Below are 17,176 nucleotides of genomic sequence, written 5' to 3'. Positions count from 1 at the left end.
AAGGAAAGGAAAGGAAAGGAAAGGAAAGGAAAGGAAAGGAAAGGAAAGGAAAGGAAAGGAAAGGAAAGGAAAGGAAAGGAAAGGAAAGGAAAGGAAAGGAGAAAATCTGTTGTCATGTACTAGTCTTAGACTTTAAATCAGCAGCCACCAAACTTTTGGGCACCAGGGGACCAGTTCTGTGGAGAAAGGTTTTTCCGTGGATTGGAAGGGTCATGGTTTTGCATGCTGCCTGCATCCCGCAGATGGGGCTTCACTTATTTGCGCAGCCTGGTTGCTGGCATGCCATGGACTAGTGCCAGTCCATGGACCGGGAGTTGGGGACCCCTGCTTTAAACCTCTGTGGGATGCACTGAACTTGCAACATGATAGAATGTAACTATTACTAAGGGACTGACAGCCAGATACCAGATATCAAATGCTCTGCAAAGCTGAAACAATATTCACATAACTCCCGGTGGGGAAAAGTATTTGGCTTTTGGAATAGTAGTAGCACTTAGACTTATATACTGCTTCGCAGTACTTTACAGCCTTCTCTAAATGGTTTACAGAGTCAGTATATTGCCCCCAACAATCTGGGTCCTCATTTTATTGATCTCAGAAGGTTGGAAATCTGAGTCAACCTTGAGCCGGTGAGAATCAAACTGCCAAAATGCAGGCAGCTGGCAGTCAGCAGAAGTAGCTTGCAGTACTGCATTCTAACTACTGTACCACCACAGGGTTTATTTAAGAAAAGTTTCCAGAGCTCCAGAGAGAGAAGAGAAAGACTTTTCTTTTACATGTCAACAAACACACAGAGAGACATGGGAGAAGAATCTTTATTATGATAAACTCCTTAATTCCTGAAGGGACTTTCCAACAGATTTGTTGAATGGAACAGCTGTGCTCTGTTTGCTCTCTTTTCCCTGTTCTTCCTCTCTCTTCATAATTTAGCTGCTTGCATGAAACAAAGAACTCAAGGCTCTGTCTAATAGTAAGCTCAGCCCACTAGTCATAGTTCTTAATCCTCTCAGGAGACAGACTTGGAGGAATTCCAGCCAATAGCATTTCAAAATGGCGGAAGTGCTGTCCTTTAGAAAAGACATAAAATTAAGGGTCAATCCATTTGAGAGAAATCCCCATAGGACCTATAAAATATTGAACATAGCTGCTAACTGGATTTGCCCTTGTCAAACCTTTATTACTGTAGACACCTCACTTGCTGTGACATAGAAATGACATGACGGATCTTAAGAAAATGAGAATGTGGATTGAAAAGAGTATAATTATTTCCAGTAACTGTGATTACTTTGTAAAACAGAGATGGGAGGTGAGTAGGATGGAAAGTCAACCCATAGCCTTGAAAGCAGAATGACCTAGATTCTAATAGGCAAAATGAATGGAACAATGGATCATAATGCCACTGGCCTCTGTCACAGTGACATTATTAAATGATCAGTGAGCTATTAAAGCTACAATGCTTAGTGTGTCCACTAAAGATTTGCTATGCCAACAGCTTCCAAATTGAGGGGTTTTTCTTTACTGCCAGAAGAAGGCTCTCTTTGTGGTTCTTGAAGCTGCAGTTATGAGGAATAGTCAGAAATAGATTAATATCATATTCAACCAACAACTATGTAACAAAATGTGGATTCCCCAAAGTGTTTCACTAGGGTGTATTACAGAAATAGAAAGAATAAATCATAAGAAATTAAAACTATTAGGACAATTTGGATTTTAAAGAAAGATCAAGATTATATGTACCCTTGCTTGAGATGGATAAAAATGGGCATTTGATAGCTTTACAGGGATGGGTTTGGGTTCTATCCCACTCTGTAACTGAGAAAGAAGTTCACTGTTGTAAAAGAATTTGTGGTTATTGCTTTTCTAACTATTTATTTTTATTTAGGAAAGATAGTAGTATAACATTAAGCTAATAGTTACCACGAGAGTTATAATGATACTAAGAATTAAAGTGCTCTGTGAACAAGTGTAAGGAAGAAAACAATTTTAGGGAACACTAGCAAATAAGCCATGGGGAAGCTACCATTTTTATTTGTATTGTCATTTGAGCCTGTGTAACCTTAATTGTGAACCTGTTTTAGTTCACAATTAAGCCTAGTAACAGTTGAAAACCATAGATTCTGTATCAAAAACCAGACTAAAGATTTAAATGGAAGGAAATAGAAGAGGATGACCAACAGCAAGGTGGAATGACCAGTTACAGTGGCAATAGCTACCATGTTGGAAGACTTGAAGGACCAGGTTAGGCACAGATTGTCATGGAGAAAGTCTGTCTCTGAGGGTGCTAAGAGTTGAAAATGGATTGATATCAAATAATCAAGTATTTAATGTTCTTCAGTAAACATGCAAAATTTGGGAGCTGTGTAAATTACTATACAATAGTAATATTACTACATAATAATATGTAAAAATACTATTTACCATCTCCATATGAAAAGAAATAAACTGACATACAATTTTTTTTGAAGCTGGATTAATCTTGGAAAGCGTCAAACATACACAGAGGGAAAAAAAACAGCAATGGGTGGAGCAAACTGCATGATGCCAAAAGGGCAAAACTGTGGTGACTTCATTACACAAACACCATACCTATGTAACTGGGTCTCAACATTTGGCAGAAATTCATAAGTACTTCTGCTGATTATGTATTTCTGATCAAACACACGGTGCCGTTTGCACTACTTTCCCTCAGGTGGGTATCCTGAGAAAAAAGGAAGTGACATAAGCAAGAATAGCCAGCTGATGACTGAGGGATGACAGCCCTGTAACTCAGCCAGTGCTGGAGGGTCACATGTCACTCATCCAGAGAAAGGGCTCAGATAAGGAAAGAAAAAATGAATGTGGAACTACAAGTAATTATTAGTAAATCAGCAAAAGCTGTTTCTAGTTTTTGGTAACAAGCACATCATTATGGCAATGTAAATGTTGCTAGTCCCCAAAGAGGTTTCCTCCAAAGTTATTGGACTTCAGCTCCCATCATTTCTAGGGTCTGAGGCATGTGGCTGGGCCTTATAGGAGATTGAGCCCAGCTGTTAGGGGGGGAAAATGCAATAACCTTTTATCAGGAGTTCACAGTTTTGTTATTTGGAGTCTGTGCAGGTGAAAAATCCAGCCAATAAGATGATCTATAGACATGGGATGATTTCCTTGCATGCAGGAAAAAAGCATAAGGAGAAGTTGGATGAGAAATGAGATAAGAAACCTGAAACTGAATCAAGGAAAATCCAAATGCCATGCAGAAATTTTCTTTAGTTGTAGGGTTATTTTTTTTCTTACTAAATCCTTCACTCAAGCCACTTATTTATCCACTTATGTCTTTTCTCCCATATGAGGAAAAACAAACAGGATGAATCAGTTTTCATGAGAAAATGATCTGCATTTGAACACTGGACGCAAATTGCAATTTAATAAAAATGTTATTATAGAAACAAAAACAATATTATAGGATCACTTGAGTATATATTGCATAGAAAGACAGGATATAAATGCTAGAAATAAATAAATAAAATTCCAGAACAGCTGCAATTACATTGTTATAAAAAGACTTGTTTATTCCATTTAGGTCTAAGTGACTGACAATGCCCAATAAAATTATGCTTAAAATGAGAAATAAATGTTTGTGCTGTATCTGGAAATACAAGATAGCTTTCCACTTCCATATGCAGAAATAGTGGCTGTGGAAACTGAATGCCAACATCAGAGACAAGTTTCAGAAAATAATGTAGTTGTAGAAATCCAACAAAAATAACTGTTACACCTAATTAAAAAACCCTAGTACAGACATGTCAAACACAAGGCCCGGGGGCCGGATCCGGCCCGCGAAGTGGTTTCATGCGGCCCGCAAAGCCATCCTGGAAACAGTGAGGGAACGGCCCCCACTGCCTTGGCCCTGGCCCAGAGACCCTCCTCCTGCCAGAGACCCTCAGATCTGTCCCACTCCTGCCCAGGCCCCCATAGGCACCCTTGATGCCAACGATGTAGAGCTGGCCACGCCCACCCAGTAGGCCATACGCACTCTAGCCACGCCCACCCAGTAGACCACGCCCGCCCGGCCCCTTGAGGGCAACCGCAATGCTGATGCGGCCCTCCATGAAATTGTGTTTGACACCCCTGCCCTAGTATATTGGATTATCCAATTAAGGCAGATATAGATTATTATTTTTTAATGCAGATCTTTCAAAATGACATGATAAGCAGAGAGGAGCATTAATTATTACTATTTTGGGGGAGAGAAATTTTTGCTGAACATGGTCTTTCTGGGAAACTCCATAATGTAAACATTTCATCTTAAATTTGTTTTGTTATCCCTGTAGTAATAAATGAACAATAATGAAAAATTTATTTAGAACTTGGTATCATTATACATGATGTCTGGGAACTCTGAAATGTTATATTTCTAATTATGGAAAGTGTGTCAGATAATTACTGGTATTAATTTTGTATGACAAACAGATTTTAGAACTGATAAAAAATGTATTTTTATTCAGAAAGAGGTGTACGCAAAATTGTAAATAATTCTTATATTTTCTAGACTGCGGAACAATCAATACTGTATTCTGCTTCATTAAAAAAAAACAACACCCTTTCATTTGCCTAATGGTTTCACCTTCTTTCTAATTACCAGCGGTTCTGATATTTGTTCGTTCCTTCATTTAGTTGTGTGTGCTAAATTACAGAATACAGGATGTAGTCTTAGAATATTTGACAATGAATTTATGGCAAATTTAATGGATTTGGGACCATAGAAAAACTGCTTCCTAAAAAGCTAATCCTTTGAATGTTTGTGCCTTTAAATGCTGGTATAAGTGATGCATCATTAGGTAGCAAAACTGTATTTTCTGCCACACAAAAACAGGGCAATCTTAAACTACTTCTTGAAAGTTAACAGCAGCATATGTAAGACCAATAAATCCCTGTAAGTCAGGATTCCCCGACTCCCAGGCTGTGGCCCAGTACCATTTGGAACCAGGCTGCACTCGCCTGTTGCTTGCCCGGAGCCATCCCCTCTCCCCCCACAGCCGCCATCCTCACTGCCAGTCCATAAAACCAGAAAGATTGGGGACTGTTGCTGTAGGACATTGAAGCAGAAAGAGCCCACATCATAAAAATTAGTACAAATTAAATGGGAGTCTTCGGTTCAGATTAACAACAGTCTATCTCTATGAATAAACATAATTGCCATAGTTCTTATATAGCATCTGATAATTAGTACATTCATCTCTGAAGATTTCACCTTTGCTGCATTATTAATCTACAAACACTTTATGTTCCATATCACAGTGACTGATTTCAATAGTGACTTTGGATTTTGAAAATAATTTAAAAAGAATTATTCTTAACTGAACTCTGACAGATATGAAATTAGGACGGAATGTGGCCCGAACGTTTTTGGATTATTACAGGCTAAATGCCATTACAGAGAGACCTTTAGTACCGGTTTCAAGTACATGGTAAGTTTTAAAAAGTTATTTGCTTTTAATTTGCAACAATTTTTATTATTAAACTTGATTACAAATTTACAATAGTGTGCCTTGCCAGGGTAGCTAAGATCTACAGAGTTCTCCAGGTTCTACAGACTCTTATTCCACTAGTTTTCTTGCGTCTGAAATAAAAGAAAAGGGAATAAGCACATGTCTTTTTTTTCAGATGAATTTTGTAAAAGTCATTCCAAAAGTGGGGTGAGAGCTTATTCAGAGAGAAAATGTTTCCTTAGTTTATTAAATTTTAGAAATATTTTGACCTTGTTGGTTGTTTTTTTTCTACAGTAGAATCAACATTTTTTCTTGTCCTAAATAAGTCTCCAGAAAGAACAGTTAAGTTTCTCAGATACTCACATGCCTGATTCCCTGACTCTATCATTTGTTTTCTATGAATTTCCATGTTAATTGTTATTTTGGAAAATACAGTTGAGGATTATGGTTGTGACCCGAGAACCAGGTTTGTTGAATAAAAATAAAATCTTTAAGAAATCTGATATCAAGCAATTTTATGGATCTGCCTTTTCATATTAAACATGTAGTACTAGCTGAAGCTTCAGGGTTGCATATGTCATCAGATTATTTACAGGGAGATGTCATAAAGTTGAAGGAGAAACCTTTATATTTGCTCAATCAATAGGCACAATAAGCCTGTCTCATAATCAATTAGTTTGCCTTCAGAAATTTTAAGTGCTTCATCACTGGAGTTTTTTTAGAAAAGACTGGACAACCAATCTATTCTGATTGAATTAGTTTGTACATTTTTTTCTGGTTTCTCTCTTTCTCTGTCTCTGTGTGTGTGCACACCTCTGAGTTAGTGTTGACTCCTGCTGATTGCCTGGCAAGTCTCAGGAGTGATTGTCCATTTTTGTCAGCCATTATCTCCTTCTCAGGGCTGAGAAGGTCCAAGGTCTCCCATTTGATTCTGTGCCAAAATCAGAATTAGAACTCCCGTTCTCCCTGTTCCTAGCCTGGCACCTTAATCAGTACCCCAAACTGGGTCTCTGGTTTCAAGCTACCATTTATCTTTTATAGGAATTGTATTCAGACTGTGCATATTTTGTACTTCTCAGCAGGTGTAAGATACAGACATCCAAAATCTTTTCAAATTACCATCACCATCACTACCACTTTTCTCAGGTTGAGGATTAAATTCCACACCCCAAGTTATTTGGAAAATATCATCCGTGTATCCTACCTTTTTCCTTAATTCAACAATGTCTGGCCCCAAATATTTTTGAAGGAAAAAATCATAGCAGGTCTAGCTCTAAAAGGAGAATACTTGTGAAGTTGGCAAAGTTATGACAGTAACACATGTACTGCTCAACTACTCATTCTATACAATTATAAAACCCCTCCTTAAAAATAAGATCTAAAAATCAGGCAAGTATCACATTATTTATTTACTTTTTGACAGCATCATCGAAACTACCATGAAGGTGACATGATTTTGCTGAGTTATCTTGTTAAAAATACGCTAAAGTGACTTTTAATTAATTTGATGCTTTATTAGGACTTACGAGGTTTTTTTTCCTTTTTGTGAGATGAGTGCAGGAAGGAGACAGATGACCTATAACTGGGAACAGTAAATCCACCTTCCCAATTATGTCTTCCCCAGACAAAATCATTGCTAAAACTCCCTGCAATCACTACTGCATTTGAGTGATGTTGTTGTGTCATGATTCGATTAGCTGTACTCCTTTGTACTCCCTTTCACTTTCACCACTGTATCTGCTCACTTTTTTCCCTTTTACCAGTTTTTAGCCACTTTGAGCGATACTTGAGTATGAGAATGAGAACATATGGATGTCTGTATGTGCATATTGGAAAAGTGCTCTTAAGCTGCCATGCTGGGAATCAAAAAGAAGTGTTTGTGTGGACTTGAATGGCATTTGTATCATCAGTTATGCTTCAAAATATATTCAGAAACAGCACTTCAACCCTAACATAAGCACAGTACTCATTGAAGTAACTTGTCTTTTTTTCCAATATTCATGCAAGCCTGATGAAAGGTGCAGCTATGTTAGGAGTAATATTAAAGTTATTATATTTTAATGGTTTGATTAAAGCAGCAGTGTCTTTGTTTTGGACTTGTAAGAAGCCTGAAAAAAGTCATGTGTGTTTCACATGACGTTCAAAACATTTTTTTAAATCATTTTTGAAGTGGGACTACCCTATTGTCAACAGTGCTATCAATCATCTCCCCAAAAGAGGTATGGCTGGCTCCCATGCTCTTGTATTGTGAATAAAAATTGAGGGCAAGCTTTTTCTCATAGGCATTTACATGGTAAAATTGCTCCAGATCATGCTGCCTCTTTAAAAAATAATCCCCCCTGCCCCATTACTGAATATTTAAAATTCTTTCTTTTATTTTTTTTATATCAGACTGTTTTATTGTTCTTTCTTATTTGCATGAAGCTTTGGCCTCTTTGGAGATGAACAACACTACAAAAATCAGTAACAATACTAGTAATCATTGTTATCTCTGTGTTTCCATGTACTCTGCATGAGCATTCCTCTTCCTGAGATATCCCGTGGGAAAACTCATTTAGGGGTGTAAAAGGAGAAGAAAGCCACTATTAGGTACTGAGACTCTTCTTAGGCAGTAAATCCAAGTATTCTAGGACTGAAAATCGGGGAAGCAATTGGAACAGAGGGAGCCATTCCAGAATAACTCCCTTTACTTCTTTACCTGAAGACTTCAGAATAGTTTAAGGCAGGGGGGAGATGCTGGAATCCCAGACAACTCAAGTCTGATTTTGTGCAGTAGCAAATTGCATGAGAAATGGAATAGCTATTACAGTTTAAAGGCAAATTATATGTTTTGCCTCAGAAATTAATTTTTGTTTTCCCCCTTGTCAATTGATAATTATAATCTGCCAGTTTTACTCCTACATGTGTCTGCACATTTTAAATGCAGATCTCAGTTCTTGTAGCTGCTGCTGAAGATAGAGGGGAAAAAATCCTTTCAGCATTAAACTGTGACACATTTGTGTGGGCTAAATGAAAAAGATCCATTTACGGAATTCAGAAAGATTTGCATTGCTTGGACAGCCTCCAGCAGGGCTCACCAAAATACCAGATTACAATAATTACCCTGTCAAATGCTTAGCAATCAAAATGTTGGCTGGAACAATGTAGCCCCACATTTTGAGTATAGGCATGGCATGGCAAATGCTTAAATGCAGAATGTGCTTTTTGCAGGGCCAGGAGGGAAAGAAAAAAATGGAGGATTAACTGCTCTCTTCTAGAAGAAGTATCAGGAGCCATTTTCATTCCATGCATAGTTGTCCACATTAGGACCATCCTATTATCCTTTATTTTATATGAAACAAATACAGTTGGTCCTCAACTTACAACAGTTCATTTGGTGACCATTTGAACTTATAGCAGCACTGAAAAAAGTGCTTATGACCATTTTTCACACTTATGACCCTTGCAGCATTCCCACAGTCACGTGATTTACATTCAGATGCTTAACAATTGAGTCACATTTATGACAGTTGCAGGGTCCTGTGGTCACACGATCCCCTTTTGCGACCTTCTGACATGCAAAATCAAAGGGGGAAGCCAGATTCACTTAACAACCATGTTTCTAATTTCACAACTGCAGTGATTCACTTAACAAATGTGGCAAGAAAAGTCATAAAATGGGGCACTTAACACACTTAACAAATTTCTCACTTAGCAACATAAATTTTGGGCTCCATTGTAGTTGTCAGTTGAGGACTACCTGTATTAATATAGATTTAGGTATTGATGAAGACTTTGTGATGTTTCTTTGCATTTCAAGTACTTTATCCCATTTTGTTTTTAGTGCTATGTTGCTTTAAAATAAGGGACGCGGTGGCTCAGTGGGTTAGGGCGCTGAGCTCGTCGATCGGAAGGTCGGCAGTTTGGTGGGTCGAATCCTGAGTGCCGTGTAACAGAGTGAGCTCCTGTTACTCGTCCCAGATTTTGCCAACCTAGCGGTTCGAAAGCATGTAAAAATGCAAGTAGAAAAATAGGGACCACTACGGTGGGAAGGTAACAGCGTTCCGAGCGCTTTTGGTGTCTAGTCATGCCGGCCACATGACCACGGAGACGTCCTCGGACAAGCGCTGGCTCTTTGGCTTTGAAACGGAGATGAGCACCGGCCCCTAGAGTTGGAAACGACTAGCACGTTTACCCTTTACCCTTTACTGCTTTAAAATAATCTTTCTTACAGACGAACACGTTCCAGGAATGTGTTGTAATACAAACTAAGGCTACCCAATCTAGACTGCAAAAATCTTCACAATCACTAGAAGGCAGTAAAGAATTAGTTTTCTATCTAATAGTCATCTGCATTTTTGCAACCCAGATATAATAGTCCTAATGTAGCTTAAGGTGGTCCAAGAAGAGCTCAATCAAAGATGTTGAACTCCAGTATTTGGCTGGATTTCAACCATTTATAATCTAAGATGGAATGGAAAGGCAAGGTCAAGTCTGGTTTCTGCAGGAAATTTTATGACACTGAATTTCTATCAGTCTAATGGGAAACAGGAATCTCTTGCAGTATTGGATATATAAATTTATCAAAAGAAAGTTGCAATTGTGCATATGTATATCAATACATATGCATACATATATCAATACTCATTTCTCATGCTAGTAAAGTCATGCTTAAAATCCTACAAGCTAGACTTCAGCAGTATGTAGATCGAGAACTACCAGAAGTACAGGCAGGATTTCGAAGAGGCAGAGGAACTAGAGATCAAATTGCCAACATACGCTGGATCATGGAGAAAGCTAGGGAGTTCCAGAAAAACATCTACTTCTGCTTCATTGACTATGCTAAAGCCTTTGATTGTGTGGATCATAACAAACTGTGGCAAGTTCTTAAAGAGATGGGAGTACCAGACCATCTTATTTGTCTCTTGAGAAACCTATATGCGGGTCAAGAAGCAACAGTGAGAACTGGACACGGAACCACTGATTGGTTCAAAATTGGGAAAGGAGTCCGGCAAGGCTGTCGCCCTGCCTATTTAACTTATATGCAGAGCACATCATGAGAAAGGCAGGGCTAGATGAATCAAAAATTGGAATTAAGATTGCCAGAAGAAATATCAACAATCTAAGATACGCAGATGATACCACTCTAATGGCAGAAAGTGAAGAAGAACTAAAGAGCCTCTTGTTGAGGGTGAAGAAGGAGAGTGCAAAACTTGGGTTGAAACTTAACATTAAGAAAACCAAGATCATGGCATCTGGCCCTCTCAATTCCTGGCAAATAGATGGGGAAGAAATGGAGGTAGTGACAGATTTTATTTTCCTGGGCTCCAAGATCACTGGAGATGGGGACTGTTGCCAAGAAATTAAAAGACGCTTGCTCCTTGGGAGGAAAGCCATGGCAAATCTAGACAGCACACTAAAAAGCAGAGACATCACCCTGTCAACAAAAGTGTGTATAGTCAAGGCTATGGTCTTCCCAGTTGCAATGTATGGCAGTGAAAGTTGGACCATAAGAAAGGCTGAACGCCAAAGAATTGAGGCCTTTGAACTATGGTGCTGGAGAAGACTCCTGCGAGTCCCTTGGACTGCAAGGCGATCAAACCGGTCAGTCCTAGAGGAGATCAATCCTGACTGCTCTTTAGAAGGCCAGATCCTGAAGCTGAAACTCAAATACTTTGGCCACCTAATGAGAAGGAAGGACTCACTGGAGAAGAGCCTAATGCTGGGAAAGATCGAGGGCAATAGAAGAAGGGGACGACAGAGAATGAGGTGGCTGGATGGAGTCACTGAAGCAGTAGGCGTGAGCTTAAATGGACTCCAGAAGATGGTAGAGGACAGGAAGGCCTGGAGGAATGTTGTCCATAGGGTCGCGATGGGTCGGACACGACTTCGCAGCTAACAACAACAACATATCAATACATTTTGCTCATAGCTAACATTACTATTGTTCTATAATGCAAGGCTCCCCTATGAAATCTCTGAAGTCTCCAGAATTTCTGACTCACAGATTCTGTAAATTTTAAATATTTTCTTTAGTGCTTTACATTAAAAAAATTGCAACAAGAAGTGTTTGCAATAAATACTTTTTGGAAAGAGATTCAGTTCTTAAGTGAGATGGGTGTGAGAGAAAAATCTTAGTTCAGTTCTAATCCACTTGCTTAATTCTATTAAGTAAATGATAATGTTTGCTTCCATCTTGTTGGTAATAAATAAATTCTCAAGAATATAGTGATATAATCCAATGTTATAAATCTGACTTGATGGATTTGTCACAACTTTTGTCATTTGGTGTCAGGTGTTTGTTTGCAATTTTGGTTCCCACCTTGGAACCAAATTTAATATGTGGGCATTTAAAATGTGGACTCTATTAGCATTTCAGTTGTTTGTTTCCCAGATCATGCAAAAGGACCATTGAACTCTGTTGTCCATCCATCCTGCTCCTCCATTTAACCAGAGAACCTCTATTGTCAACGGTGCCTGCTCACAGAGTATTTTTAGTAGCAAACAGCCACATGTGATTGCCCATCACAACTATGCCATCCCTAAAACTCCGCAAGATTGGCCAAGAAAACTACTCACCCCACCAGCACAAAATATATAGTATTGAGGAAGGAAGACGTAATTCTATAGATTACATGTAATTCCCTGATTCTTTTCTCCAGCTTATCTTTTTTATACAGGGAACTATATGGAGGACTGATTGTTACAGTATTTTATTGTGCTGGCATCCTACATCCCCATTTAATTTCAGGAAATGTTAGCATTCATTTCATTTCCGTTGTTACATTTGCATTTGTATCATGCCTTTTCTCCAGAAATTCAAGATAACTTACAACAGAATCCCAATTTTTCTCAGAACAAACTAATTGGATAAGTTACTGTTAGGCAAAGCTTCCATGATTAAAGATGGAGCAGAATGTGGGTCTCCTCGGTCCTAGTTGAGCATCTTAACCATTAAGAATCATGGTTCTGATTTTCTCCTGTCTGCGGATCCCACCAGTTTAATTACCCTGGCTAACAGTTTCTGAACAGATAAAATTCACTTCTCTGGGTCATGCCTGGCCTGCCTTTCTTTCAACTGCCTGTCAATAACTGTTTTGCTACCTGATTTGTGTTCCTGTGTGTGTTTACTACTTTAAACTGCCAGACATCCTCAGAAACAAGAACCTTCCTACAGAGCTGTGCTTAATTAATTTTGGGACTCTCAGGGAAAGGCATTTGACATAATTAGGAATTACGGATGCTGGCTGTCCATCCTGTTTTAAACTGATTGCTTGTTAATGGCCAGAAATGATTGGCTTGAGTTTCCTTGATGATAGATTGGGGGTCTGAGTTAATATGTTTTGTTTAGGCTAGACTGAGGTTTTTTACACAGATTTTCAACATTTCAATAGGGGAGGGAAATGGTCCCTAAATTCCCATTTCCATAGGATCTTCTGCAAAACACCACCAAAAGGCTGCTCTGATGACAGATCTGTCCTTATTTGAAGCCTTGGCCACCAAATAGTTCCTTATTTAAGGGAGGAATTCCAAAAAATTATACTACCCTCAACTTTAAATTAGTGTAAAGCTCCACCTCCAGCAAAAAAAACAACAACCCTAATCTGTTTCTCACTCTCTTTCACACACGCTCAGAGATAAAAAGCAAAAATGATTGACTACCTACACCTTCCATTCATGGGCACACATGTTCATATAAAAATTGAAACAAGATTTTTAACTCTACTTTTTACTCTCAAATTTTGAACTCTCTCTTTTCCTAGTTTTACCAGCTGTACCATATCAGCTGGGGGAGGGGGAGGAAAGACTTCAGCTGGTGCAGAATGCAGCCATGCGGGTTGTGATGGGAGCATCCCGATACTCCCATATTACACCGCTCCTGCATGAGCATTGGTTACCGGTTGCTCTCTGGGTGAGATTTAAGGTGCTGGTTCTTACCTATAAAGCCCTTCATGGCTTAGGCCTGGGATACCTGCAGGACCATCTGCTGCCAGGAACGACTTCCCATCGCCCTGTGTGCTTACACAGAGAGGGCCTCCTCAGGGTGCTGTAGGCCAGACAATGTCGGCTGGCGACCCCCAGGGGGAGGGCCTTCTCTGTGGGGGCACCTGCCCTGTGGAATCAGCTCCCCTTGGAGCTCCGGATGGCCCCTGACCTCCGGTCCTTCCGTCGTGACCTTAAGACACTTCTTTTCCAACAGGCCGACCTGGACTGATGATAAGGGGTTTTAATATGGTTTTAACGTTTTATTGGTTTTAGTTGGGGCTAGGTATAGTTTAATTTCTTCTTAATATTTGTATCTTATTTGTATTTTATTGTTGTTAGCTGCCCTGAGTCCTTCGGGAGATAGGGCGGCATATAAGTCCCATTAAATAAATAGATAGATAAATAGATAGATAGATAGATAGATAGATAGATAGATAGATAGATAGATAGATAGATAGATGTCTATTTTTGCCTGTAGGGAGGACAGAAAATTATAAAAGTAGCATGTTTATGAGGAGAATCTACATGAAATCATAAAGCAGTCTTAGAAGTGCTGTATCTTTTGCGAATTGGATGATGAATTAATAAATTGCCCTTGCTTCCCACTTATATAATGCATTCCTAAGAATAGCTAAGTGGATCCCTATTATAGGCTTTGTTCAGTGCTAGTAAAGATTTTTTTCTTTTTCCGACACATTTTGAAAAATTCTTTATTGTGCTGCTGGAATCTCCATTTTACTTCAAGCATATTACAGTATAGTGAGCTTACATGCTGCCTTATTATTGCTGTTGCTGGACTACTACATTAGTTTCAAAGTCAAAATATTTCCAAAATTTCTACATTGTATAGTAAGTTTCTCACTGATTTGTGCACTATCCAGACACCTGAGCTTATTGAGTAGTTTAGAAGTATGGTAGACAAATAAGCAGGAACTTATTAAATTGTTAGGATGGGTTTCTGTTTCAAATAAAAACATTCTATTGATGAAATGATTTCTGAACAACAACACCTGAGACACTAGATATGTGCTGATATTTCACTAACCAGTTTGCTAGCTTCTGCAGAGTATATCTGAAACCAAACTTGGCAACAGATGTTACATCATTATATCCTGCCTGTGTTCAACAGAGCAGAATTACCCATAATCAGTCATTACTAAATGCCACGTAAGTGATAACTTTCCTCCCTTTTTAAATTGTTTGGATGTTTATAAATTTCTATTGCCTCTCTAATAATTCTGGGAAAACAGCTGTTACCTCATGACAGGATGGTGATATTCTCGAAGTTTTATGACTTGTTGTCCCTTGTCAATAGACTTCAACCAAACTGATTGCCCTATGTTTTTAAGCCTAATGTTCCCTTAAAATTATCTCTGCATGTTATGGAGCATCCAGTTTCTCTAATGTAACCATCCCTACACTTACAATTTTATTTTATACATTCCCTTAATTTTTAGCTTCAGGAGTTTATACTTATTAGAAGGCAGCAGTTGTTATGTCTTGTGTGCCATCCTATATTTTGCTCCTATATATATTTTTTCCAGCATTTTTTTATATTTTCATACTTAAAGAAATGCATACTGTTCATAACATTAGAAGTAATATACTTTATGTTGTGTTTATACCTAAGCACAGGGTTTTTTTTGTCATAGAACGGTCAGAACGGAGTTCCGGCACCTTTTTTGGATAGAACCTTGTAGGGTAGGCAAGGCGGGTTGTATGACATGTGTGAGTTCCGGCACCTTTTTCTTTTACAAAAAAAGCACTGCCTAAGCATATGTTCCAGCTGCCAGGTATTTTTTTTAATCCCAACTCAAAATGGACTTGGTAAGGAAAAATATATATAGCAACAAACTGTAATGTTTCTGGAGATGTTCTCTGTGTATGTGCATTTATGTCTGTAATGTTGTTACGTTGTTTATTATATATTCATTACTTAGAAAGGCATTATAAGATGCTGATTTCGGTGGGGTGACAAATAAGGCAAAGCAATAATTTAAGCCTAGCCGTTTGTTCCTCAAATGAGAACTCTGGGTTGATTTGTTCAGTAATCCATCAATTTGTTTTCTTGGCTCTCCATTGTACTATCAGAAGTCTTCTCTAATACCAGAGTTCAAAGGCACCAATACTGTTTCTATTCTGTTTCTTGAAAGTTCAACTTTTGCTTCCATAGAGTGTCACAGAGACTACCATGACTTGCACAATTCTGATCTCTGTGGGTATAGACACATCAGGAGCATTTGAATATCTTTTCCAAGGATATGTGTGCTGCGTCACCCAGTGCTAGTCTGCAGCACATTTGTTGTCCACTTGTTCTTTTGCTGGCTGATGCTAAAAGACAGAAGATAATCTACCACTTCAATATCGTTATTGTCAATTCTAAGGCTGATTGTTCTACCTGTTATTGTTCTACCTGTTATTGTTCTACCTGTTTTTACATTTAATTTTATTCCCATTTTTCCCTGTGGTATATGCCACGCTAATGATAGAATGATTGTAAAGTGTTCAGATTGTGAAGTCATTCCATAAGACTCCTTTTCTCTGTTTCTGCTAACAGTAAACTATTGGCTTCATAGATTATTCAAGAACAGAGTGTCCATTACTCAACAATCTGAATGTCCATTATATCTATACATATTTAGAATTACATCATTTGTGTTTATTTGGATCATTTTCATGGATCTATGGATTACTTCAGATATAATGGATGTTGGAGAAATGTCCAGAATAATTTTTTGGGCTATTGTATTTAAAGTCCACCAAACTGGGGCCTGTTATGCTGAATATTTAATGTATTAACAAGAGATTTACATCTATTTCTGAGCATATAAGATTCTTTCAGCCCAAATAGAAACCCAATCTGTAGCGGACTGGCATTGTCCTGCATAATTTTCAGGTGTTTGGTGTATGTTCATTGATTTTGACATTAAAAGACTATTTTGAGTGTTTTGAAACAAATACAATATTGGTTGGCAGTTTAACTTCGCCCACAGATTACCATCGAATGTAAAATGTAATGTAGTCTTGACATCATTCAAATTACTCATCTACCTTGTGCATTTTCCCTATTGACAGGAAAGAAAAAGCAATTCCCTTTAGATGTTCCTACCATCGGATCCATGGGAACAATCAAGCTGCCAACAAACCAGAGAAGAGAACCCATACAACTCTTAAGCACACTCACTCATCATAAATCAATAAAGAGAAATATCTTTCAGAAGAAATGGAAGAAGCAAGTTATATCAGCACTTTTTATGTTTAAAATGGATGATTATGATCAATCCTCCTTCCAGCCAATTATTTTTATGAAAGGGAGGCAAAATGTTTTTCTTACAAATGTTACTCTTGAGGCATTATTCACTGATTTATCACAAGTCTTATTTCACAAAAACAAGCTATTAAATACAGGGTTTTCATTCTTAGTCAGCCATGTGGAATGCTTAACATAAAAATGCAAATAGAAAAATTTTGTCCTATCATATTTTGAAGCATGAAGCCCTATAATGGACTGAATCTCAAAGAAACTATGGCTCATTTTCCAACGATGCTGCATGATTTCTGCATTTATTACTTTTTAAGGCAAAGTACCATTTGCAAAGATTGTAGGTTAAAATATGTAATGTACATGAATGGAGTATTGTGCAATTTAATATGTACATATTGTAATACCCCTTGAAATGGTTTTCGCGGATTTTTAATAGTTTTTGTTTAATTGAAATTGCATGCGTATGGCACGACTTTAT

At 38.1% G+C, this 17,176-nt stretch overlaps 1 protein-coding gene across 1 annotated transcript in view; it reads left to right on the top strand.

Annotated features, from left to right (window-relative positions):
- Window positions 1-16,857, top strand: part of BEND5 (BEN domain containing 5) — a gene marked incomplete at its 5' end in the record, with an annotated part of 895,229 nt that extends 878,372 nt beyond the window's left edge. The window contains 2 exons of the mRNA XM_083359611.1: window positions 5,351-5,447; window positions 16,509-16,857. Of these exons, the coding sequence (XP_083215737.1) occupies window positions 5,351-5,447; window positions 16,509-16,626 (215 nt within the window). The 3' untranslated portion in view covers window positions 16,627-16,857. The remainder of the gene's footprint in view (window positions 1-5,350; window positions 5,448-16,508) is intronic.
- Window positions 16,858-17,176: the final 319 nt, after the last annotated feature.

This window comes from Vipera ursinii (assembly GCF_947247035.1).
Source record: "Vipera ursinii genome assembly, chromosome: 3".
Lineage (NCBI taxonomy): Eukaryota > Metazoa > Chordata > Lepidosauria > Squamata > Viperidae > Vipera > Vipera ursinii.
The sequence above is the reverse complement of the archived record's forward strand: the minus strand, read 5'-3'. Positions and strand labels throughout refer to the sequence as shown.